General features: G+C 39.3%; 1 protein-coding gene across 2 annotated transcripts; it reads right to left on the bottom strand.

Annotated features, from left to right (window-relative positions):
- Positions 1–1106: 1106 nt before the first annotated feature.
- On the bottom strand, positions 1107–27422 carry PANK1 (pantothenate kinase 1). Of its 2 annotated transcripts, none has more exons than XM_053948886.1 (7): positions 27011–27422; positions 19132–19484; positions 10210–10463; positions 8472–8648; positions 7950–8073; positions 3193–3318; positions 1107–2579 (listed from the first exon to the last, which is right to left on the bottom strand). In XM_053948886.1, exons 1-7 carry the CDS (start codon positions 27261–27263, stop codon positions 2520–2522), a joined length of 1347 nt encoding a protein of 448 aa, XP_053804861.1. In that variant the 5' UTR covers positions 27264–27422; the 3' UTR covers positions 1107–2519. The 2 variants fall into 2 exon arrangements, with proteins under 2 accessions (XP_053804861.1, XP_053804862.1); XM_053948887.1 differs by lacking the exon at positions 27011–27422 and adding an exon at positions 26564–26641.

The raw sequence follows: 27422 nt of genomic DNA, 5'->3' as shown, positions 1-27422 counted from the left end.
TTTCCTCTATTTTTTCCTACTTTGTGACTTTCCACGGCTCTCTATCCTAGTTAAGGTCTGCTAATATTTTTCCCAATCAGGCATGCACATTTATGTAATGTACAATTCAGAGTACTTTTTCTCATTCTTTAACTACAGAAATTCACCTATTAAACTCTTTAAATTTGAAATCATCATTTTTAAGGTAAAGTTCTATTTTGTGTTTTTCTTAGAACTCTGATCAACTTACCTGACAGTCCCTAGAATCTCAGAGCTAACTTCAGGGCTACCATGACTGTGCTTTTCTTCTTCAACAACACAGCCTCAATTTGTGCATTTAAAGCCCTTATATATTTCTCTGAATGGCTTGCTAGGATTTTTTTCAATGTGTGTGGATTTTTGGGGGTTTTTTTGGGTTTTTTTTTTTTTTTGGTGGGTTTTTTTTTGGTGTTTTTTGTGGGTTTTTTTGGTTGTTTTTTTTTTTTTTTTTGAGAAGGAGAGGACTTTAATCTTAAAAGAACAGCAGGTTTTTCATATTTGTTTACTTATCACTATAGTCTTCCTTCACAATTCCAAATGTGAAGAATGCAAAGACACCTAAGTGACAGATATTCCCACGTCAAATTCCCTTCAGAAACAGGCAATGGACAGAAAGAAAGATCTTTCTCTGAAACCAGCAGTTCCATGGCTGAAGTCGTGCTTCCCTCTACTGGTTATTATAAGAAACACAGCTACCTCTTAACATTCTGAAATTTTCCTTAGAAAACCAAAACAGTGTACAAATGAATCTTTATTCACAGGCAAAACTTAGCCAATAACCTTGATAAAAGTTTTCTTTTCTTTATTAAAAAAAAATAGAGGCACTGAGCAGAACCATCTGCACTTATCTCAAACTCAATATTACAGAAAATATCAACATCAACATGCTAATATTATCTCCTATTTTTGTTTACAGCCCTTTAAAGTCAACTTCAAGCAGGCAAAAGGCTTCAAAGAATAAAGCTTTGTTATGAAGAGTAAAAACATGTCAAGAACCAAACCATTATCATAGAAATAAACAGCCATGTATGTCACAAAAAAGTGCTATGTATGTCACGTCATTACTTTCATGAAATGAATTCCACAGATACATTAAAACTGTCAAAACAGTAGTGGTCTTTATTTCCATCACACAAGTTAACACTTCAGTTAATATTACCATCTTTCAACATTTGGGAGATATGTCAGTTAATGACTTAAAAAAGTGAAATATACCCCCTTCCAAAAATATACTGAATTTTATACTGTCCCTCTGAGGAGTCATTTACATTATATTGCAAGGACAAAATAATTTATGAACTGTTTTTCAGCCTCTCATTTGTGAGCCCTCAAGGTGTCTGAGGAGACCAAGTTTATACAAGCTCTGCAGCAACCTAAGTACATGGATTTCAAAGGGATCTCAATTCAACTTGGGCAAACAAATCTAGAGAGGTTCACAAGTCCGAAAAGGTAGAAAATACTGTCTTGGAATAAACACTCAAATTTTAGTGTCCTGGAGAGGAAGTTAACACTGGTTTAAAAGCAGAAAATACTTTAGTCAGTATTTTTCTAATTTTAGTAATTAGGCTTTTAAAAATGTTGTTATCAGTTGTTTTCAATTAAGAACAAGTTAAAACTTGCAGACTACAGAAAAATAACTGAAGATAATCTCCCTTTCCCATCTAATACCAAGTGTGAATAACATCTTTACTATAGAACTCTTCATGTTGATCAGAGGTTTTATTCAGAAACAGATTCTCATTCTAGTGTCAACTGAATAATTAAAATTTTAGCTCACAACCTCTTTAAAATTTTTTATTATAAAGAAGAATCAGCCCTGCAGAACCAGTTGGCAGTCTCATCCTGTTGTAATTCATAACCACCGAAAAATTACAATCTTAAACCCCCTGCTATTACGAAGCTTCCTCACAGTCCTTTGAAGAAATGCATTTAGCCACAGAATGATTTGCAAAATTTTTTGGGGGGGAGTGGGCAGAGAGATGTTAAAGTATCTCATCTAATGAGGAAAGGAAAGGCAAGAAAATCAATGACTAGTCTTCACAGTAAAATGCATCAGCTTTGTAGTTTCATTTGAAACCAAGAACAAATCATGAAACGTCATGAAAATAAGATTAAAAAAATCTCCTAGAGTGATTACTAAATGAAGTTAAAATTACCACACGAATCAGTAAACCCCAGAAGAAAAGCAGATGCCTCGTATCACAGGTCCTATATTAAACAGTATCCATTTTTTAAAATAAATCCATAAAATCTGTATGTTTGGCCACTTTGCACATTTTCCCCCTATAAAATACAGTGTACAGAAAAAAAATCTTGTAATTCCCAGTATGAATTCTGAAGTATAAGGTCAAAACTCAGAAATTAAAGATCAGCTAAAAGGATTTTAAATTATTTACAAATCCAGCAGGTAGAACTACCATAATGGCTTCATTTCCATCCTTGTAGTGGCTTTCACTCTTACCCAGCAGCATCTGCAGTAGGAATCTCTTCAGACAGGTTCATCACTGATCATCTGTCATTTTAAGCATTTCTAGAAGAGCCCCAACAGCTCCAAAATAACCCTTTGAACAAAGGCAAAAGAAAACCAAAACCAATCAAATTCCAAAATAAGACATAACATGAACACAAAGTTTTCAGTTCTGTTAAGGCAACTAAAAGAATGTCAGCCCTGCCAAATATTTGCTCTCTCTAAAATATAATTTAGTAAAATCATCCTTAGGTAGAAGGGCCTGATACTGGAAAAAGTCTTACTTAGTTCTCCAAAATTATAAAAAAAAATAAATTACAAAACCATAATACTGATGGCTGGAGTAAGGCAGAGCAGTTTCCATTATGGACCTGTTCATCTGGTAGTCACCTCAAAATTATGCTTGCAAAAATGAATTATACTTGAGTTTCTCCTATACCAGCCCACACAAATGAACATTGCTGCTATCAGGGTCAGAAAGCAAACACAAGAAATGGGCAATGTTAACAACACATATCACGAGATTAGTGATAAAACCAAGGAGTTAACAAGTAGAGTTTTCAAATGAATTTGTAAACTAAATAACATTTATGCAGAAATTAGCTTGTGCATTCAATTCAAAACAATGGCATTTCTCCCAAGTTCACCAAAAAGAACTACAAGAATTTTGTACTTACAAATACAAGTTCAACACATTATTTGCTTACCTCATGTTCCAAAAACAGAGCTTTTAGCTGTCCCTTGGACCAATAATCCATAGCATATGCTAGCACCTTCATAGAAATCATATTAATTCTGAGAAAGTTGCCAACAAACACCACCTTATCGATATTCTGTAAAATTGAATTTGAAAAACATACCAGAAAAATTATATTCAGCTACATTATTTGGCTCATTTAGCATGTACCTCTACCTCTACTACAATGCTAAATGGGAATTTTAGGTTACATTTAAATACTTCAAACTGAAAAGTCAAAAAATATTGCAGTTAGTGACCGCTAAGTAAGAGACATTGCAAAAGCAGGGAGGTGCAGAGTTTTATTTCAAAGAAAGTGAGAGACTATTATCGTAGATAATCAGTATTTGTTTAAAATATTGAATAAGTGTCACAACCTTCCCAACATGACTCAGAGTAGGTGTCTTTTGGTATTTTTAATTGTATATGGCTGCACTGAAGACATCTTTCCCCCCTTGCATGTTAAATGACGCAACTTTCCAAAGATCACTATGATTATTAAATCCAGATGGAGAACCTCTGAAGGGTATCTGACAAGGATTACATTAGAGATGAGAAGGAGCATCTTTCATTATCTATTATCAGGACTGTGACTCCATTTTCAAAAAGCAAGTGAAATGAGGCCAACATAATAATACTTGATATGTATGGCATTCCTTTGTTTCAAAGCTCATTTGAACTCAGTTGTCACAGGAAATTAAGATTCTTTCAACCATCAGCACTAGGCTGCCAGTGAGAAAGCCACAGACCATCCTTACTTGTATGTACATCACTGCAGTAAGCAGTGGTTCTGTGTGGTGTTTAAACAATGCCCCTGACTATTTAACCAAGCCCAGTTCTGCCTGTTTCACACTAAATTGCACTTGCATTTTGCATTGGTGTACCAGATGATGCTCACCAGACACTAGAACTAGTCTAGAAGATTCAGTGGGAGGCCACATGCTGGACATAAAAGCTTTTTAAGGAGTCCTGAAGAGCCCTAGGAATGTATCTTCTGCAGAAGTTTGCCAGAAAGGCTGCACAGGGGCTAGAATTAGCAATTCTCTACCTTGATCCAGCTCCATAAAGCCCAACACTTGGCTCTGCAGCAATTCCTGTGCTACAGCCGTGCCATGTCCAGGGCTGTGTCTGTGTCACAGCCCAGGGGACATCCTCACTGGAGTAGCCAGTGCTGGAGAGAGCCCATCCCAGAGAGCGGAACTCATTCACCGGCCTGCGCCGACTGAGCGAGGGACAGCCCTGACTGCCCTCCGACAAACACAGCAGCAAACGTCACTGAAACCATTTCCCTTCAGCCATCTATCTCCTCAGGCTCTGCAGTCACATCAGCATGCATTCATACTCAGGAATTTATGAATGAAAATAAGAACTTCTGAAATTTCAAAATGCTGCTATGGAACATGGCCAAGAGCACCCTGCATCCTTGGATAAGACAGTTTTGTCTCTGAAGCAACTTCAGACAAAGGAGGGACAAATGTGTAACTAATTAATTTCCTGTAATGCCATAGCATAAAACTGTTTAGAATCTACATTTCAATTTCACATGCATATGATTTTTTCTAAATATAAAAACAAAGCTACTGTTACCAGAAGCAATACCTAACACAGAGTATAAAAATTACTGCAAATTTTGAATCTAAAAGTACTAGTCGTATCTATTAGAATAACAGTGTAAACCAGCATGCAAATTTCAATTTTGTTTCAAACATTCCTTGAGTTGACAAGGTGAAAAACTGTATTAATGGAAACTTTCCTAAATTTCTGATCTGAACTAAAAACAAGTTTAGCATTTTTCAGAAGCTGAAATGCTACTCTTAAGGGAGTCTTGTCAATTTACTTTTAAATTGTTCACTGCTGAAACTTTCAAAGCAGAAATCTTAAACTGCTGAAGAGATGGTGGTGACATACTTATTTAAGCTAATGAAATTACAGCATCCTGGAAAAGACATGCACTCTTTCACTCTGGGGGGTCTTGTTAAGCTATTCAACTACCCTGCAGCAGAAGGCTATAGTATAGCTTTATTACAGCATATTCACAGTATTTACCAATATAACTGAATAGGGAAATCTATATCAATAACACAATAAAAAACCTGCACATGTTTTTGCAAGGCAGCTTGTTCAGATGCAAACTTACATGTTCTGCGAGTAAGAAAAGTATAAACCAGGAGATCAGTTTCCTTTATGCAGTTCTGCTGTGCCTAGGACAGGCCATTTCAAAGGGTTTTTGGCCAAATGGTTCCAGACTATGGAATTTTTCTACCCCACTGCCAACTTTGTGCAAGCAAATTTGCTTTGAAGTTCTGCAGACAGAATATTTCATTTATTCCCCAGCCTTATTTTTTCCCCGCACATATGCAAGTCATTTTCAACACAATATTAAAGCTGCAATCATTGGGAAAGACTTATCAAAAGTCATGCTTCAGGGCATAAATTGATTCTGTCAACCTGAAAGTGAGCTTTACCATAACCCTAATCTAATACATACAAGCTCCACAAAAAAAATTCATATTCAATTGTTTATTTAGCTCTTATTTGAGGATTTGATTCATCAGGCCTGCTGTAAGTCAGAGCATGTCTCCCAAAGGCAATTTAGGTGTCTAGATTGTTTAGCAGAGTGATAGCATTAGTTTGTTTTTTTCTCCCAAGAGCAAGTTATCTGAAGATTAGCTTACTTGAAATGATACTGCATGTTTTTCTTTTTAACAGTATGTAAAGCAACTAAGTGAAGTTTTCATTCTCTAAAATTACAAAATCATTTACTTCAGGTGTTGGAGAAATTCTGCTTTGACACTGTGAAATGAAGAATATTTAACACATCAATTCATATTCCTCCACCAAATTCTATGGATCGTATCAGTTTTTAAGAGACCTGCCCCCAGAACAAAGATGTCAAGAACTTTTTCAGAGTGACTCAGAAGCATTAGTTTGGTTAGCAGCTTGTCTCCTCCTCTGTGGCTCCCTGCTGCAACTCTCCATGCTTTGATAGCCCTGTACAATGCTGCTTGAACTCCATGCCACAAGGCAACACTGTAAAGAAGCTGAAAGCAAAGAGAACACCGAAAGAGAATCATCCTGACTGAAAGAGACAAATTATCAAAAAAGAAAAATATATAAGTCTGTAGCCACTTTTCACAATGAAGGAAGGTTATCAGTGGCATTGGATAGGGGCATACACTACAACTTCTGCTGATCAGGTCCTCCAGAGAGGAATATGAGCAAAAAACATAATAATGGCATATAAAGTCAAAAGAAAATAAAAAATGAACAGCATAGCAGTGCTGAAGAGACTTAGATCCCATGACTGAGGAAAAGATGGCAGATGAAGTTCAAATTAAAGAAGTGAAATGACACAACTGAGAGGAGGAAAGACAGACACTTGATTATGCAGACACAATGATAGGCTCCAAATTAGCCACTTTTAAGGTGATACCATGGAGGGACTGTTGATGATTTCTTAGAAATTAGTTCCATGTTCACAAAAATGAAATATTATGAACTTATTAGCAAAGGAGCTCTGAACACAAAATCTATCCATATGTCATCATATAAATTCATTGAGGAATGACACTCTGAATATCATATGAAGACCTGATAATTCAATCTTAACATTACAACCATAAAAAGATTAAAAAGACAAGCATAAAAGGGCATCTTGTCTTTTTGTAGGTAAGGAGACTAAGTATTAGGACCTTTTGTCTTGGAAAGACCAAGAGGAAGAAGTAGCAAAAGTTGATTAAAAATCAAATCAAAACCCACATCCACAAAAAGCACTAGTGATTAATTATTTACTATTTCTGATAAAGCCATAAGCTAGATGGGACCCAATAAAGTGATCAGATGGCAGTTTGGTGATATCCTTGGGCTTGTTTTGTTCAATTTTTCTGATTCTGTGTCTGTGTTGTTGATTAAAAATATAAAAGCAGCAGCATTTTTTTTTCTACCAACAGAATGCTGTGCAGCTAAAACATTATGTATTATAAAATTATATAAATTCATTATCTGCTCAGAACAGATGAAAGGTATTAGTTACCACATAATGGTAAAGGATGAAATCTGCAGATAAAAGCAAGGGCCTGAATGTTTGGGTTTGTGGTGGGGTTTGTGTTTGGTTTTGGTTTTTTTTAACTGCTGGAAGCTGTAGTGTATGGATGGAACAATCCATCCCTATTTATCATGCCTAATGAGAAGAATGTAATAAGCGTCTGATAGGCGTCTCAGGCAGGAAAATGAACTACATTTTTCTTCCTTCTGACACAATGCAATGGAACTTGCATGTATCCAAACATTTAACACAATACACAATTTGAACCCATCCTGCTATGAAAACAATCCAAACAAAATAGAATTAATTTTGGATACTATCATGCTATAGTAAAACCTGTAAATCACAAAGTAACAGAGTAATAATTAGTATTAAAAACATGTTAATATCTATGTATTACAGCTTGAGAACAAGTGAAAACTCCAAGATGAAACTCAATGCCTCAAAGAGATCTTTACAAATAATTTTTCTCCCCTCTTCCCTAGCTTTGAAGCTTGAACAGCCTTACACTTTGCATCAAAGCATACACATAACAAGCCACAAGAGTTATGACATGACATTAAATATATGCATATTTACCAAGGCCAGTGACACACCTACCATATCAGCAATTTGCATTTTTGCATCCTGATAATCTCACTATGCTGTTTTTAAAGGTTTTAAGCTCCTGGTAAATAACTTACCTCATTCAATGCACACATGCGAGCAATAGAACCTATGTTGTTGGTGATGGTGACCAAAGTAGCTCTGGCCAAGTCCTCTTTACTGATGGAATCTCTCTTTTCTTTACTCATCATATGACCAAAGCTGTGTGAGGAAGATCATATCTTTTAACATGAGATATTCAGGAATGATAAAAGCCCTTAAAGTTTCCTCATTTAGCAAGCTTTGCTTGGATTTGATAACCATTCATTTGTGACAGATTTGAAATGTGAAAAGGGATCTCATTAGAAAGGCAGAACAATGAGTAAGGACACTTCCAAGATAACTGTAATTTAAATGGAAGCAAACTGTATCAGGCATTACTTACACCTGTTTAAAAAAAAAAGCAAGAAGTAGGTGAGAGAGCTAAGGACAAACCCCATGACACACGGAGTGACATTTCCACATGGACACAGTGCATAGTCCAGGGATTATGCACTCAGTTTAGCATGCACAGGAAGTTTCCCAAGGGACTGCTTACAAACAGCTCAATTAACACGCACCTGGACGCTACCGCAGATCCTTGAAGGCCAAAGCGCTCGTAGTCTCCTCCATAAATATCCTTCACCAGCTTATCCACATTGGTGCTGTCTCCTTTCGCTGCCATTTCCAGCGCTTCTTCAAACGTCTCGCAGCCAGTGAGTAAACAGCACAGGCCCAGGAACGTTCCTCCTCCAAGGCTGCAAAAGCACAGTCCCTTCAGCCCAGCAGCTTGAACCAGCTTTCACCACAACCCTTCAGAGTGCCATTTACAACGTGCTGTACACAGGTGCCAATTGTATCTCACAACTCCTCCCGCAGAGGAGCAAACACAGGCACTCTGCGCTGAGCTCCTATTTAACACAAGTGTGGTTTTAACAGAACTAGACTTGAGTCTTTAATCCCTGAATAGCAAAAATTATACTAAAGGGTTACCTAAGAATAAGGTCCAATCCAACACCTCAGATAGCACTTTGCTATTTGTAGCACTCGAACAAGTTTTCTGCACAAGAATAATTAACCAGCATAGCACTCAAATGAGTGAGGAAAGAATGAACAGTGAACAAAGGTAAATCTATAAGGGCTGGCAGCCAAGACAGATTTTGTCCCCCCAGCCAATGGCAGGAAGGAGTCTGGTTGGCTTCTTTACAAAGCAAGCCCAGCATCAGCCCTGAATGTTCTTTCCCTGCAAGAACTCTGAGCAAGGAGCACTCACTTGAATATTTTGTAAAGGCTCAAGTACAATATTTACCAACTACATAAATTTAGCAGGGAGTATTTAACTGTGCATAACATGTTGCTAACTCATTAAAGCTCTACTTTGAACTTTTCAGTCTTACAGACATGAACTTCAACTTACTAATCTCTACATCCTTCCTCATTCTTTTCTTGGCCACTGACAAAGTTAGCTTCTTTGCAGTGACTGTAGTCACAGTGACTGAAGCCACTGAAAACAAGGGGCTCAGTGAGACACCACACTTGCACTTCCTGAAAAAAGCACAGGAGGTCACATAGGAACACTATTTAGTCCATGTTCTTGGATTATTGGGTTTTTCAGAACACATCTCAGAGAACTGTAGCATACTCAGTATTTGAACAGTAGAAAGCTCTGCATACCAGCCACAGACAGTATTGATTTCATCACCTGTAACAAGTCAACAACACACTGCAGTCATGTTTTTCCTTCCATAGTGGAAAGGATTAGAAGCATGTCTACCAAAGATGCCAAAATCTCTGTGCTTGAAAAAGATCAACAACTGCAAGAAACCCAGTGTCTCTCACTGAACTTGTATCCATCTGTATTCAGACAGAGAAATAGCTCATGGCTACCATTGTGACAAAGGTCTGCCCTAGGTAAGGCAATAGAAGATACAGAAGCACGTCATGTGCAGCATACAGGAGAAACTTTAATATGTATCATGCACCAAAAAACAGAATGCAAGGGAGAGAAGACTCATTTGCTGGGACAGTTTTATTTTGGTAATTCACAGCAAGAGATGGGAAATAGGTAAGAGACTATTATAATAAGACTAATAAGAAGAGACTAAGGCAGGTCTAAAGTTGAACAGATCAATGATTTCCCTGAGATAGATTCTCTCTCTGAAGGTATCCTAGGATATTTTCGGCCTTGCTACTGGTAGGCTTCTCAAAGAAATGGGAATACATGCACAATTCGGAGCTGTAGCTACTTATCACACTCTCTAATTCTACCTGTTCAGTTGTGAAGGAGAAAACAATTTAAAAAACCAAAAGTAAATTTACCTGGATCCTGTAACTCTTTTGTAATTGTCCTTAGAATACACAGCTAGGATGCTGACCCCTGAGCCTATGTTAACGAGCAGCATAGGATACGGATTATCAAGGCAGTAAGGCTTTTTCTGGCACTGTTCAGGATCTGTAGGATTTTCAAAATAATAGCACTCTGGTTGGCCATTGAAACCAACAGAATCAACATAAAGGAGGCCCTGGATCAAACAGTCCAATTCATCCAGTTTATAGAGCTGTAGATCAGCCATCTGTAAAAGAATAACAAGAAATTAAGACACACACATTTCCTAGCATAATACAACACTGAGAAGGACAAAAGGTTCCACTGAAGCACTTGGATCACTTTAATAGTAACACATTATGCTATTTAAGCAGTACAAAGATCTAAGCATGGAGTCTGAAATAAAAATTCACTATCTGCCTGACAACAGGTACCTCCCAAAACAATGACATGCTGCTACACAGTAATGCCATCCAGTTTCTTTGCCTTTGAGACATGCTGGGCTCTGCAAGCAGGAATTTCTCCTCCTTCTTATTCTGAGGTAATAAATGTCTTCCCCCTCATTCCCAGCCCAAGAGGAGCTGTGTTCTGCAGCTTTTCTGCAGTATCAGACATATGCCTACACAGCAGCATTCCTCAGGATGCAAAGTACTTTAGCTCATCATCCAACTACATTTTCCAGCAATTTAATGAAATTTTCAATTGAAGAATTAAGATGTTCATGTTATGTAAATATGCATTAAATATACAGTGGATTTTTTTTCGTACATATCAGTAGTTATTCTGGTTAGTTTTTAAATTACAATGAGCAGTTTAAAATGCCACATGAAAACGAGAGGCATAACCCCTATGTTTAGTGAAAAACCATATAAAAAATCCAAACAAAAAGATTGTCAGGCCCATGCCCCCAGCAGAATATAACTTCAAGAGAAGACAGACGAACAGTAACAAAAGCTGACAAAAGACATTTGCTCTGAGATCTCACAGGTCATCATGACTGTACTTCAACAGACATGTCTACTTGCCATAGCATTCTATTCACTAGAATTAGAAATAACGTCCCTTTCTCAAAACAGGATACACTGACCAACTGTAGAAACTCTCCTTTCCATTGTTAGGTAGAGGAGAGGGCAAAAAAAACCTGTGAAGTTGTCCATCCAAATCCAGAGGTCATTTTCATCCTCATGCATGAAAAGCAGGTCATGCCTAACTCTACTTTCTAGCAACAAAAAAAAAAAAAAAAAAGAGCAAGAGTATATATATTGGAGTTATACAGTTCACAGCTGGTTCTTCAGCATTTGCATACGGCAGGATGTTTTAAAAATGGCTAACAGAGAAGATATACATGGGTAACTATGTCCTATTTTTAATTCTGGAAGCTATATTAAGTCACTATAAAGAGGGAAGATATTTCTGTGGAACAGGCGTGGTCAATAGGTTACATTCTTTTAAGCTATTTAAATCTCCCCTGTTAAGACTTTGCTCTACTTGTACACAGCTCTAGCTTGCCCTAAGTGAAAGCCATCCCACTCTTTGGGTCTGTCCTTTTGTTTTACTTGCCACTCCTCAAATCCTAACCAGGGAAAAGAAATAAGACCAAAAAGACCCCAAACCAGCAGTCTCAAAGACTTCAATATAGATTCAGTTACTCATAGGACAAGCGAGAGAGGTGGAAATAATTTCCTCTTGTTTCCGTCTTTCCTCCTGCAACTTCTGCGATCCCCTCTTTTTTTTTTTTTTTTTGGTTAACACATTGCTACACTAATTAAAATTAGAGAAATGCAGCATAAAAGAACCATTTAGCTAGTAAATACAAAGAATCAGCATAATTTGTGAGAAAAAGTTTTTCAAGAAGTATTAGAAAATTCTTAAGGGTACTTTGCAAATATCTTGGATTTAATCAATTTCTAACTATTAGACCAAGAGGAAAAGCTCCAAGACAAGGTATGATGCAAGGTATCAACATAATAAACCCTTCATGCACTATTTATCACAATGAACATTGCATGGAGTCCCCTAAGCCATCACTCCTTACAGGATTTATTTAGTTCAACAAACATTGCACATACCTTTGACACGAGGAAATATTCTGTACTACCCATGATCTTTCCCTAGGCTGTGTGCTGTACAGTGTCAGTTTCCTCACCTGGGTGTGTAAGTTGGATGCAGCATGACCAAACACGATCTAACACATGCACAAATGTGCTGTGAACCAGGAGCTGTCGCACAGACGAGCCATTAGCAGGTTGATGGCCTCTACTGTCCAAACCTCCATTCTAATGTAACCCAAATGCCAGCCACAAGCTGCTTTTGTCTGATCCAAGCTATACTTTTATAAACAGGCAAGCACTAGCCAGAGACCTTGCAAGACACAAACAAGTAATACAAATCAGAGTAGAACACTTCTGACACCAGTACAAAACCACAGACAAAACCCATTGATTCTACAAACGCTCCAGTCACCTCACCAACTCCGTAAGAACGGAACAAGAGAAACAAATCAGGTTCTTTCTCAAGCACTACACATAGAGGTTTTATTAAGTCCAGCCCTCCATGTATAAAAGACACACTAAAATTTGTTCTGCTTTTTATAGCTCTGTGCTATATTTAACAGTTGATATACTGTAAGCAGAGAAGTCCTATTACTGCTTTCTTTTATGTATGATATTCATAGCAGACTGAAAAACTATTTTCCTGTGTCATTGCAACAGTCTGGTTTTGATTTTTGGAATAATCAACACAGGCATCAGTATTCTATGTCAAACCACCTTTTGGTTCTTTGTCAGAACCAAAAGCTCTGCAGCCACCAGACACCAGGCTCCAAGTAGCTTACTGAGCCACCACTGTTCTTATTTCTAAACAGAAATTAGGGCAAAGTTTCAAGAGATGTAGTAACCCAGTGTTGTACAAGAAGCCACGATTGAGCCACGGTCACAATTCAGTCCCTTTCCCTGCCTACACAACTGTGCATTTGCTCACAATGTCTCAAAGCACCAAAACTGCACTGCAGAATAGAGGCACCTGTAACCATTGTAACTAATTTACAAGTAGGCAAATATTTCTTCCTGCTGCCATAACCTTACCTACCACACTCTACTCACTCTCAACTTCCAGCTGTTCAAACCTCTTCTCCTTAGAGGTACCAAAGTTTATGTGCAAATATGCATAACAAAAATGGAAGCTGTGGCTAGAAGCACATTTTAATAGGATGTTTTTCCTACGACATTTACAAAATGCATTTGCAGGTATTTTCCAGCCCTTTACAATTCCTAACGTGAAGGCAGACAGCAAAATGGTCAACTTACCTACTCTGCACTCCTGTACCTATATTGAGCACAGTGCCTCTCTAGAGGTTATGTCAGAAGGTTGTGCTATGAGAAGAGCAACTGCAGAACAAAGTAGTATACAGGACCCTGGAGGGAACATTTATTATGATTACAGAGAAACCACATGTACATTTTTTTAAAGAATATTTTTTCTGCATTATAGCTAGACTGTAGCTATTCCTCCTTTTTTTAAGACTGCGTTTTAAATACTGGGAAAGAGAACAAAACACTTTAGACCTCAAGAAACTCTCCAGGACCATAAAAGGAGTGACTTAGGACTTCAACCATGCTTGCAAGCAGGTGCAACACACCAAGAGAAAATAGCCAACATTTCCCCTTATGACCTTAGCATCAAACTCCTGAAACACAGTAGATTTCAAGGATACAAAAATCTGTTGCTACTGTGTACAGATGCTATTCCAAGAAGAATGAAAGACCATCTCTGGTACTCTTGCAAGAAGTGCTGGAAAATTATGTTACCTGCTGAAATTTAGATTTGGATTTCTTTGTTATTTGCCATGTTTGTTTTTTAAATAGAGCGCATAACATTTTAAAAAAAATTATCTGCATTCATGTATCAAGCAGGAAAAAAAAAAAAAACCATGATACCAGCTTGTCTGTGCTTTCAAGTATGGAAGCAAGTAAGTCAAAGACTTGGGTCCCATTTGTTTCTTATTAGAGGTGAGCAAATACATCCACTTCAGCAAGGTAAACACGAAACAGCCTCTACAAGTGAGTTGAGGGCAGCCATGACATACATGCTCTGGGGTTGAAGTCTAATGTATCACCATTGGTGTGCAGACATATTTTCAATGAAGCTCCAGCTCATTAAACATTTCACCCACTTTTACTGTATTCTGATGAGTACAGGAAAGTCTGAACCTAGATGCAGTTGCAAGTTCATTTTTTGCTTAGATTTTCCATGAGAAATATGATTTTTTTTCTGTTAAAAAAAACTGTTAGAAACATAACATCTTGCAAGTCTTTAATTATCAATTACAACAGTCTCATTTACTATATCACTCTAGCTTTTATGTCTGCTGGGCATTGCTCCAGTTTTTATTTCTTAGAATAGCTTACAATCTAGCTTTTCCTTCTATCTCCTCCACTTTCATAAAGACTTTATTTTCTTTATATTTTGATTATCTTCATTTCAAACCCCAACCATGCCACTATATGGAGCTGAAAATAAATACTCACATTCAAACAAGACAAAGTCTAATGCAAATAAACTGCAAGTCCAACATTCACTGAGGCAGAAGATTCTCTCTATATCAGCTTTGGGCAAAAAAAGCACTCATCAGGAATCCTGTGCAGAGCTCTGCCCCCTTGCAAAGCAAGCCCTAAGGATCTCTCCTCTCTCTTGGCAGGGAAGATTGCACATTGTGCAATTGTGCACATTGTTTCTCCCCATACCCTCTGAAGAGGTTACTTTACCTGTTCTCTGGATGCCTCTTTCAACTGCAGCCCAGCCCCTACAGCCTGAACAGCTGCTTCCAGCCTCCTCAGCAAGAAGATTTTTGAGTCTCACACTAACTGCAAAAGAGTTACACAGCTTACTCATCCTACAACACAGGACAGTGCGTTTATTTGTTTTAAGATGAACACAGTCTACAAGTCATCCTCAGGCATCCGGCTCATACCACAAAGTCAAGCCTTAGAATTAGCTAATAACTGGCACAAGAAAATCACTATCCAACAGCCAAGCTCAATTTAAAACATTTTCCTTTACAGGAAGGTCAAGGCCTGAGTTTGAGTCTGTGTTGGTAAGAGATTTCCTTCTTCCCCTGTCCCAAATGTTCTTGATTAAGTGATTGGGTGTTTTTAGCACAGATGCTGCTCCCACTGAAGACAGCAGTAAAATTTCTATTAAGACAAATCAGGTTCTGCAGGTGTCTGTTCAGGAAAGGAATACAGAGATCCCACCTTTGAGCCATTGCAATCAACAGCAATTTTATAATAGAGCAGGTTTTAATCATAAGTCTGAATAGTCCTATCTCCCCTCATCCTGCCCATCCTTTACATTGAGTTGCTTTACAAAACTGAGTGGCAGCCTAAAAATTTATTCCTCATCACATTAACAGCAAACTTCTGTGCAAGTAACATATCTGTGCTATCATGGAGGAGTCACAGAGCACAGAGAGATTCATCTCAAAGCAAGTCAGTCTAAGTACTCCTTGCTTTTACAGAAGTGGTTATCTGAGCATTTACAGAATATGTGAAGTGACAGTACGTAGCTGGGGAAAGGAGGAAGGATTATCAGAATTAGGCTGCAGATTCATCCATGCCTTAACACCACTGTTACCTGAAAATAAACACTGCCAGCTATAAAGACCATTCCTCTCCTTCAGAGAGGAAGTAAAAAAAAGAACAAAAATGCAAGAAGAAAACCCCTAGGCTGGAAACAGTCCTTTTGGTGAATTACTTACTGTTGCTCTCTTCAATGAACATTAAGTATAACCATATGGTTGGTAAAATTATTTTTGTGGTCTAGTTTAATGAACAGAGTCAATTTTCCTACTTCTAGGGTAAGCACTCAGATCTTCAGAGCGAGTCACATGATTTTCCAAGCTACTGACTGCCAAAAGATTCAACTTACTGCCAGCAATCAGCAAGCAGACCATGGAGACTTTTCAGGTATCCACCTCTCCAACACTGAAGATCATATGAGGGAGGTGAAATAGTTAAACCTAGGTAGCTTTGTAGATTTAGTTGCCTTTTTATAGAAAAATAAACAATCTTAAGGTAAACAGACTATATGTATGTTATTTTTTAATACACAAAAGCAACAGAGATCTCTAGATCAAACCCATTTAACTCATTTAGGGATTCAGAACCAGACAGAGGAACAGAGACAAGTAACAACAGGGTATTTGCCTCTCTATTTTAAGGAGAAAAAGCTTCTATACTCTTAGAAGGCCTCCTTCCTTGGGATTTGAAGGTTGTTTTGCAATGTATTGGATCTTTTGTCCGAAATCTATGCAATCTTACAGTCACATTGAGAAATACTGTGAAAAGATTTAAAAGCATGTACAAAGGAAAATAAAGGGCCGGAATAAAAGCAAGTTAGCTAGATCAAATGAATTTACTAACATTTAGACAGATTTTTTAATGAAAATAACAACATTCACAAACATACCTTAGTTTTTCCACACTACTTCTAAGTAGAAAACAGGAAGAATTAGAGTCTCCTCCATATAAAGCATTTTACAAAACTGAATCCTGCAGTAGCAAGATTTAGACTTGGCACATATTCTCTATTTCTAGAGGTGAATTAGTAGCCAAATACTTGAAACAGATATTTCAGAGCTTTGACAGAGCAGTCCTGAAGCTGTTGTCCAGTACCAATTTATACACAGCAGAACACACTGATAGCCAGCTGCTGTTACCATGGCTAATGAAGGGTGACAATTTAAGTGCCAGTACCCAGAAGACACTGCCCTTTGAGAGAGATTAAGCAAGCAAACTTCCATGTGTTGGATAATAGTCTGCTTCTGTAATTCTCTGAGGATATTAAAGTTTGAACCAAGAAACACTTGCTATAAAGGAAGCTATGGAACTGGATAGCTGTAAGAGGCGTCCAAAGCACTCACTTTAGTGGGAGTGTACTTCACTGATAGCTTTATGCTAGAAAACTCCCCAGCCAGCCTTTATAGGGTTTGTCTTAAACAACCTACAAATGTTGTAGCACACAGGATGTTAACAACACTGCTGAGGTGTGGAATTTCATGCCTAGGTCAACCAGTCATTTGCTATGTGACCTCGTATTTGTGTTCAATAGCTGGCAAAACAGCCCCAACTCCTCCAGCCATGGCTTCCCCTGCTATATTGACTACACTGCAGCTGAGACAAGACTCATCCCTCACCATGGATTGCATATTTACAACCTGTAAGGCCAAAGCTACAGAGAGAAATGTTCAGCTGTGAGAGCCACCAGGTAACTTCCAGTTCGGTTCTACAGCTGTGGGAGCGAGGGACATGAACTTCCTTACTAAGCAGTGGTAGCTTTTATTACATGATGCAGGAAAAATGAATTTTTGGAGAGACTGACCATTCCAAGGTGATACTCAGCCTCTTCAGAAAGTCCTGAAGTGACCTCCCATTGTCAATAAAGAATATGGCCTGGATCATTCCCAGGACATAAGAAAAGATTCTCAAAAACACCTCAGCTGAGGCCACACTGACTAGAACTAAAACTCACATCCTACTCTGGTGCCAACATCCTTTCACAATGCAAGGCAAACAAGTTTTTGAGGACTAAATCATCAGTAGACTCTAACTTGTAAGGGACTTGCAGTCAGCCTAAACAACACAAAATCTTGCACTAGTAGTGGACTACTACACCAATTCAGAAACTTGATAGTCCTTCCTTGGACATGAAAACAGTCTAATATTCAGTGAAAGTGACTGCCCAACAGCCTAACATTTGAATTCATGTTGAGCTCTTACAGCATTCTTTAACCCCCTTAGAATCCTGGTCATCTGGTATGTGAGGATATTGATGACGGAAGGATATTGACACAAAAAAAAAACCTCTTGTACAGAGGAATGGATGCTTGGGAGTTAAAAATGAAGCACACAGAGCCAAGGACTGCAGTCAACAGCAGCTGGTGATTCAGCATGAGAGCTCCCTGGACTGAAGCAGAGACAGAAAAGCAGCTGTAACCTGCCATACCCAGTAGCCATCCCTCTCCCTCAAGATCAGGTCAGAAGTCAGGGACAGAAGTGCCAGACCCACCAGCCAAGTAAATCATTCACATTAGTCTTAGTGACACTGTTCTGGGACAATCAGATTAGTCTCTTTTTCACAGAAAATAAATGAAGATATGTCCCAATGCAGATGGATACACAACAGACAACTGCCTCCTGAATGCTTTTTCTTTTCAACACGGTTTGTACAACAACTCTTCCGTGCTTCTGCACCACAACCAATTTTTGAAGAGTACTTCAGTGCAAAACTTCACATTTACACCAGCTTCTGGAGTTCCCTACAAAGACTATTTTTACATCCTTGGGGATCTGAGACCTACTCATCTCATTAATTGCCTTTCTTTAAATGGCACGCTCACAGAATTGAAATCAAAAGCCCACTGATAGTATGCTCCCACACACTGTCTCTGCCCCCATGCTCCAGGAGTCTTCCAGACTCTTCACATCAGTCTGTTTGAAGGTTAATACAAAGGGAAGGGAACCGGAATGAAATCTCCAGCCTGTACGGTTTCATATCTGGTTTCCAACAGATAACCAGAGTACCTATAGTGTTAGGCTTCTAGGTTGTCATAACATACCCTAAGATGATTATGAAGCATCTGATCATCGCAGCCATTGTCTAAAAAAACTCCACATTTACTAAAAACATCCTGCACAGCAATACTTCAATAGAATACCTAACAAGTAGAATACCCTCCCCTCCCTGCTCCATGTTCTCAGCAATGTCACCAATTAACAAATGTGAATTGATTCTGTTGCTCCTATTCAGTTAGGATGGATTTAAAAAAAAGTTATTTTCCCAGCAAGTTTTAACAGACGGGCTCTCACGATATTTTTCCACAGTACCTCCCACAGAACCCATGTGAACTGTTCACGTACCGTTCTAAAGTCTTCCTCAAACTTGTAAGCGCCACCTCCCGTGGCACAGAGCGTAGTGTGCAAACTGGAGAAGTTCTTTTCACTACCCATCTGTATGAACCTGTGCATGGCGCAGCTGGGAAAGCGGATGAAGTGCAGGTTTCCTTTGCGTCCACACATAGTCAAATTTTTCAGTTCCAGGTGGACATCGCGAATGCCAGTTTTACCATAGGCTGTATTGGAGGTCAAGTATTTCCTAATGCTTTTCAGGTTTTCCACCTCCTCCTGCTCCTCCTCTGCAGTAATGTCCTTAGGTTCAAAGTAGACCAGTTTAACCAACGTTCCACCGATATCCATCCCAAACCATGGGAATGCTAAAAACAAGGGGTTTAGGGAGAAAAAAAGAGAATGTTACTATAAATATACAGGATAGACAAATCACTTAAACCATTTGCTGAATGACAATTCAGTGCAGTCACAGTAGCAGTATCTATTCCTGAGAACTGCAGGCCACTTACATCCAACACATAGGCTTTAAACACATCTCTAGGTTAAGCCTTCATAAAGCCTCAGTGAAGAAAAAGAATAAGGAAAATCTCAAAATATTCTTGTCTGAAAAAGCAGGCTTTAATAAAATGAAAACATTTTTTTCCCAAGAAATCATTCTATTCTTCAGTCACCACCTCTTGACAGAGCACATTTAGTGCATTTCACCCAACTGGCACCAATGGGTGAGAAATGAAATGAAATTGTATTTCACCCAATTGGATCCAATTCTGCTAAGAATTAAGGGGATGAGGAGGAAAAAGAAACAACAAACAGGAGGACGAGATTTCTCAAGTCATATTCCCACTGTGTTAACATCTACGACTGCCTTTCCAAGCTCAGTCAGAATTTCCACTGTCACAAGGCTGTGTCTGAAGAGCAGCAATACAGAGCTCCATTATGCTGGAGGCCTCCAGACTCCAACCCACCAGAACCAGCAGCTCTGTTGGACTGCAACACTTGTATATAGTAGCCAAAAGTGAGCTGGCTTATTGTTCAGTGTTTACCACTGACAGACCCGTCCTTTGAGTGTAGACTCCCTTTGCTGGTATATGTGTTAGTCTATCACATAATTATATAAGAAACGCCACTATTTGCTTCTCAGCTTGCCACAGCTGGCCTCGGTCCTCCAAAATCTTTGTTTTGTTAATAGCAGGAGAAAATTACCATGGAGAACACCCAGCAGAGGACAGTAACTGAATCAAGCTGGTTTACCTGTTCCACTTATATATATATATATATATATATATATATGCATACATTTTATATAGCAAGCCAGGTAAGTTTATGAAACAGTAAGAATTGAGAATACAAGATCTATACACAGGCACTGCAGATGGAGGGAGCTAGCAATCTTTCTTATAAAAATTAAATTAAAAATACTGAGTATATGATTAACATCTAAGACACACTTCTAAAATAGCAGTCACACAGTCACCTTCCTGCTTTTTAGGGAGAATCAGGCGGACTTGCTAGAAAAATTATTCTACCAACTAGGGCATCTCAACTTAGTGTTGATACAAACTTGAAACCATAAATACCATATGCATAGCTGATTTTTCTGCCAGTGAAAGTAGAAATAAACAACTTGGGGCAAACATTTTAATAAGCATAGGAGGTATTTATCACACTGTCCTTCCTCATGTGATCACAGATCACAATTAAGTTACTCATCTTCAGGCTGAAAGAGGCTTAGTCTTTTTTTTCTTACCCCAAGTGTCTCAGCATCAGCTGGCTGAATAATTTGAAAGTCTAAATTCTCCAATTTTTAATATGCTTTCCCTGCCCAAACCAATCCTTAAATGTCAGACATTTAAAACAGTTATTTCACTTCATTGCTGGATGCCAAGTAATTGAATCATCAGTTTCTCCTCCCAGTTCCCCACGGACAAGGCAGGCATAATGCATAAACTCCAATGAAGTAGCTGTAATCTGTTGTAAGGTCTAATTTTTTTCCCATGCTATGCAAGCTGCACAAAGACAGTGAAATTAAGTCTAATTTGAGGTTTGGGAAGATACACCATGCTATGCAGATACATGAGAGTTCCCTGAAATGGGAAGAATTCAAAACAAGTGTGTTTAAAACAGGCTTTATTTTAAAGAAGAAAAATATGTTATAGACTAACCTGCAACTCAAACACTTGGGAAAGTACAAGGTAAATATTTATGTGAAAGCTGTCTCATCCACACTGCACAACATTGCAATGGAGCTCAGGCTGCCAATCCCATTAGTGATTTACACAAATCTTTATTAAAGCTACTGAGAACTTTAAATACCTGTCCCACTGGAACAGTAAGTCTCTTCCTCAGATGTATCTTAACTATGCAAGCAGGAAGTTAAATTTTAAAAGCAGCATGGTTGGACTATGCAATACAGAACCATACTGTAGCTAAGTATAAGCCATTCTCCACTATTTTTCATTAAGGGCATAAAAACTGTTACACTCTACCTGCACCAACATTTGTTTGAAAGCCATAGTGCAGATTTCATCTTTAAAAGAGGCAAGAAGTGTTCCATCCTCCTATCAAACACAAACCCAGCAATAAAAGTGTTAAAGTAAGCACTAACAGCTGAGAGTTACTCATAAATGACTGCCAAGACATTTCATTTTACATCTTAACATTTTAAAGAGTTATAACCAAATAATTCACAAAGAATAAATACTGTAGAAAATAACCATGAAGTTTCTTCAACTCTGCATAATTCTTGAAATAGCCACACATAATGTTTGCATTTATAAAGTGAGCAGAAATACCAGGACACTTTTTTTTTAGTTTATTCTCTTTGTGAATCTAAGTTCCTTTCATTTTGTTGTGAGCCAAATGGACTGCTGCAGAAAGAAAGGAACTTTGCTTTTAGAACACCAGCAGTTTTCTTAAGCACAAATAAAGAGCCCAAAATCAGAAAACAAAACCAGATATTTCAGTTATGCAGAAAAACAGCTTCGTTTTCTCTTCAAATTCTAACACCAGCTCTCTGTTGGAATTACTTGCAATAATTCAACAACCATCTTGACTGGTTGACCAATTAGGAAAACATAAGTCTCAAAGTTTTTAACAAGTCACATTGAAATTCATATAACTTCTGCACAACTGGAGTGACAGTAGAAACACTTCTCTATTCCAGTGATTATTTTAAAACACATCCATTGTATCTTTTGTTACTATCAGTATGTTCCAAATCAAAATGCACCACTGACCCACCATCAGTTCTTTTTTGTATCTATATATAATTCATCTCAGGTGGTTCCTATACACTTCAGCCTTCCTGGTGCCACTGAACGTGGTGCTAATGGAAGTGTGCACACAGACTGAAGGCGCTCCTGGCGTTTGCTGCCTCTGTGAATACAGAGTAAGAGGATTCAGAGGTCACCAAAATTAACAGTGGCTGCCCAGTACTACAACCAGGGGGTATGAAAGAAAAGTGTTTGTGTAGATAAGTTTTCCAGAGACTTGAGAGAAAATGGGGAGAAAATTGTGCAGGTTGTTCTTTTTTTGTTTGGTAGGGAGTTTTTTTTGTTTGCGGGGGGGGGGGGGGGGTTTGATTGTTGGTTTTTAGGGTTTTTTTGGAGGGGAGTGGAAGGAAGCAGTGTTTGAGGTTTTCTGTTGGTTTGCTTTAAACTGGAAGTCCAGCATTTCATTGATGCCCTGAATAAGTGTCCCTGAATTACAAAAAGACAGGAAAACAAGGAGGGGAAAGTAAAATCCATCCCATCCACATCTCAGGCTGATCACAGTTAGTCAAAACTGTGTGATTTACTGTGAGCAGTAAAGACACCAGATATGTTGCAGAAATGTTCTCACAATGTAAAATAAATGCTTCTTAATTAAATTTGTCTGATAAGGCTAATGAGCTGATTTCTCTCTTTTCAATAGGCATGCAATATACCTATTGGATCAGTTGAATCTATAACTGTGGCAAAACCAGAACTATTCTACTGCATTGCTACATGGAAATAAGTCAAAAATAATACTGTAAAATCTAGTTTTAGGTCCCACAGAACCAATACAGAAAGCATCAAGACACATCACATGTTCTTAAAAGTCTAACATAAATCAAAGACTCTACTTATCTATTAAAAAAAATTATTTCTCTTTATGTTACTATACTATGCCAACTACTTAGTGGTTTGTAATTGTGAGATAAAAATCTGTACTAGTCCAAAATTTAGCTGCAGAAGCATGTGACAATGCAAACAGAAGGTACCTACAGCATTGCATAAGTAGGTAATCTGATGCACACCAACAGCTGTGTATCTGGGGCAAAGGTTCACTCACAAGAAATTCCATGATACATTTTACCTAGTTTCTGCATTAACTCTGGAGTATCAGGCTATTCCTACGAGGCATTATTAAATTCAGATTTCAACACCTTGTATTTTTTAAAATCTTCTGCTTAACACACAATATAACGAGGGCATGTGGAAAGTAAATATCAAATAACAACATTCTTCTCACAGACAAGAGCTCAGGAGAAGCAAGAATGAGAGGGAACTCCTGGGTCATCAAGTAACATTTACCCCCATTAAAGAAGATAACCAAGAGTAATCCTTTCCATACATTTAAACAACCACTATAATAAGGTTAGCTGAATCTTTTTACTCCTCAAGATTCAGAAAGAGATTGTGCTTGAATCCTGCTGGTTAGAACACTCTTCTCCCTAGCTGAGCCCTGGATTTACTCCTGACCAGTTTGCAGCAGTTTCTTCTTTTGCCAAAACTGTTTCAACTTATACATCTCCCTTACAATACCTGTATTTCCTCAAAGACAGACACAGTATTTCAATTTTCTTATCAATAATTTGAATGGTGGTATCAATACTCTGATATCTTAGTCATAAGTATCTCAGATGAACTATCTCAGTTTCATCTGCTTTTCTTTCTGAACGCACATATGTTGAAATCCTATTACTTCATTTACATTTCATTTGCAATGCTTGACACTTTGATTATCTAGGAACTTTCTGTGTTAATTGGGTCCAGAAGAGATGAGGGAGCCAAAAACCATAAAAGGGGGAAAAAAATCAAAACAACATACACATAACATGGCATAGTATTCTTACAGCTTCTGAAAGCTGATTTTTTATTGAAAAAATAAAGCTGTAATATCTTACACATATTTTTCAACTACTTCTTCCTGTTTTACACAGTTGTAAAAAATAAAATGGAAGCATTTTTTTTTCTTTGAATGAAACTAGACTATGTAGCTTTAAAAATGTATTATATCTGCTCAGTAATTAAAGTTTTCTCAAACCTTAAGAAGCTAGAGCTAAATCATGCACACATATCAGGTGAAGCCTTCCAGTTCATCTTCAGTAGCAGGGCCATATTGTATGTCTTCCTCCTCACCAGAAGAACAAACAGACAAAACCCAAAAGTTACAACCAACCCCACAAAGAATTCAAACCCAAAAGCAGAGAGCTTTTTGTTAAAACGGTGTGACAATCGACACAAATGTAGTTATATTACCACAAACTGATTTGAAAAAGAAAACTGACACCAGCCTAATATCCCTGACAACCCATCTAGTTAAATAAAGGAAAAAGGAAGCCAAGACAGGATTCCCAGCAGAGGCTGTACCAGGCAAGTCCTCTCTCACTGCAGGCTTATCAGCAAAGCACACTGATTTCATGGGGAACCTTCCCTTCTGAGAGGGGAAAAAGACTTGTGAACATAGAATTCTACCCCACTTTGTCAGAAAGTAAAAACAATCAAGAAAATGAAGGTTTAAAGGAATAATTGCTGCAGAAAGATAGGTTTCATTTGTTGAAATATTGGGAAATGCCAATTATCCCATTAACTTCTCCTCCATACAAAGCAAACCCTGCAATCAATACTGATCTCACATGCAACTGCACTTCATTTTGCAATCTGTCCTTAAGAAAAGAACAAACATCTGCAAAGGTCAGGATTAAAAGCACCAAACAAACCAGTAAAAATGGTACTGTGTAGTATTCACTAGAGGAGGATGCAGTGGAAAGGCATGCAGTACCAGGACATTTTGAGTAATAATGTAATGAATTTTTTAAGATGGTGCTGTCATTATTTCCTGTATGACTAATACTAAATTTCAAACTTTTTCTTGTACAAAATAAACCATATATATTAAAAAGCATATCAGCAAGCATTCATGTATGTTAATCAGCAAATAAATTGCCCAAAAATAGTTCTACAAAGCACTTCCCTCAGCTGCTGTTTTCATTAAAGCCTCATTTCACTAGAACTCTACACCTGAAGATTCAGTTGTCATTCATCTTGGGCAATATAGTCAGCCACATATGCTTTTTACTTTGATGGGCTCTTTTTTCCCTCAAGATGGGATGGAAAGTCCAAAGCCCTCATTCTTTCTTAATCAAGTGATTACACGAATCCCTAAAAGCTTTATACTTTGCTTCAAAATAGTTTTCACTATTATGGAGAGTTTGATATGCAAGTGCTGACTCTTCTTAGTTACGCCAAATCAAAACGTAAGCCAGTCCAAGTTCTGTAGGTTTTGTTCATGAAGAAAACGTGAAGCAGGACAAAGACTACAAAAACACTTTATGACAAAGAACGACTTGGTCATTGATAGATTAAATTTGATGGAGGACTAAATTAACTATCAGCAGGTACTGTAAGCACCTGCTTACAGTAATTGATGATTAATCAATGATTAATTGATGATTAATCAATCAGTGAACATTCTAAGGGAAAGTGGCAGGAGTAGCTCAACAAAAGCATTGTAAAAGTCAGAAAAGGCACTGGCTAATATGCAGTCCTGTGAAAGGTGCAGCACTTTAAGGCTGTTTCTGAATATTTTGTTCTGTTTAACCAGAAAAGTTGTTTTTTTTTTTAATATTTACTTCAAAACAAAGGATAAAACCCAAAACCCAGAGTAGCTGAATTGACACTACTTCCTACTGAGTAGAAACATCTTTAAATTTTGGCAGCAGGCAGCTGTGATCCTGACTATCCCTATTATCCTTTTGGAACATGCTGAACTTGCAACAAAGAACCAAACATTTGTGGGTTTATGTGAAGGGCTAGCAAAGTGAGAGTGAAAAGAAACTTTTTCCCCTAGATTGTTTTACTTGCAGGGTTTACCATGGAATTATTCAATACCTCCAAGTAAGCAAGACTGCTAATCAATAAACCATAGAGAATTAAGGAAATATAGAATTAACAAATAGGACGTTTGAGTCTCAGCCTTAAAACCAAACCTGAAGTAGATAACCAGTTCACGAACACTTCCTAAATGAGAAGCACCTTACAAATTTAAGCTGTTTAGAAATGTTTTTCCCCACCAGTCAGAATAACTTGTGCCGGCTTCCCAGATTCACTTTTCCCTTCATTCTAACAACGTTTGGGAAAGGAGCACACACTAAGCTCCAGAGCGCCCCGGTGGTCCCCGGCAGCCCGGCGTTACTCACAGTGTTGCTTGGGCACTATGAGCTTCATGAGCGCGGCGGGGAGGCGGCGAGACGGGCAGGACCCTGGGCACCGCCCGACGCGCGGCTCGGCAAGGAGCGGCCGCCCGCCGCCCGCCCGCGTTTGTGCCGGGCCGCCGCTCCCCGCCCGCCGCCGCCCCATTGGCGCAGGGCGGGCCCGGCCCACGCGGGAGAGGGGCCGTGCCCGGGCGGCGCCGCCGCATTGGCCGGCACGGGGCCCTCGCTCCGCCCGCCGGCAGCCGGCGCTGGGGGGGCGGAACGCCCGCGGCGCGGAGCCGGGCGGCCGTCAGCCCCGGCCGGGCGGCGCTCCGCAGGGAGGGAGGTGGCGCGGGACCCGCGGCCGCCTGACAGCGGGCCGGGCTGCGGCGGCGCCGCGCGGCGGGGGCCGGGCCGGCGCCGCTCCCCAGAGCCGCCGCGGTCGTCACTTACGTGGCCTGTGCCGCCGGCCCGAGTCCACCCTCCGGCGCAGCCTGCATTTCTTGGCCGGGGAGCCGTGGCTGAGCGGCGGCAGCTCCGGGCGTAGCAGCAGCGGGTGCGGCGGCTCCCCGCAGCCGCCGTTGCTGAGCGGCGGGCCCGAGGGGTGGAAGCCGTTCTGCAGCAGCCCGCCGAGCACCGAGCAGGAGGCGGCGGCGGGCGGCGGCCCCGCCGGGGCGGCGGGCTGGGCGCGGAGCTGCTCGCCCATGGCGGCAGCTTCTCCCCTTTGTCTCCCGGCTCAGGTCCGGCTGGGCGCGGCGAAGCCTCCGCTCATGCCGGCGCCCGCAGCTCCGAGCGCTGGGATGCGGCGCCCGCCCCCCCGCACGGCGCAGGCGTCCTGCCCGCAGCGCGCTGCAGAGGGGCGGCC

Source organism: Vidua chalybeata, chromosome 8 (genome assembly GCF_026979565.1).
Source record: "Vidua chalybeata isolate OUT-0048 chromosome 8, bVidCha1 merged haplotype, whole genome shotgun sequence".
In the NCBI taxonomy this organism is placed as follows: Eukaryota; Metazoa; Chordata; class Aves; order Passeriformes; family Viduidae; genus Vidua; species Vidua chalybeata.
Note: the sequence above shows the minus strand (reverse complement) of the source record. Positions and strands in the feature narration are given on the sequence as shown.

Coding starts and splice junctions, on each gene's coding strand:
- PANK1 (XM_053948886.1), bottom strand. CDS start 27,263: ATGGGCGAGCAGCTCCGCGCCCAGCCCGCCGCCCCGGCGGGGCCGCCG. Junction 19,485..27,010: donor GGGCCGGCGGCACAGGCCAC/GTAAGTGACGAC, acceptor CCTTGTTTTTAG/CATTCCCATGGTTTGGGATG. Junction 3,319..7,949: donor GCATGTGTGCATTGAATGAG/GTAAGTTATTTA, acceptor TCAATTTTACAG/AATATCGATAAGGTGGTGTT.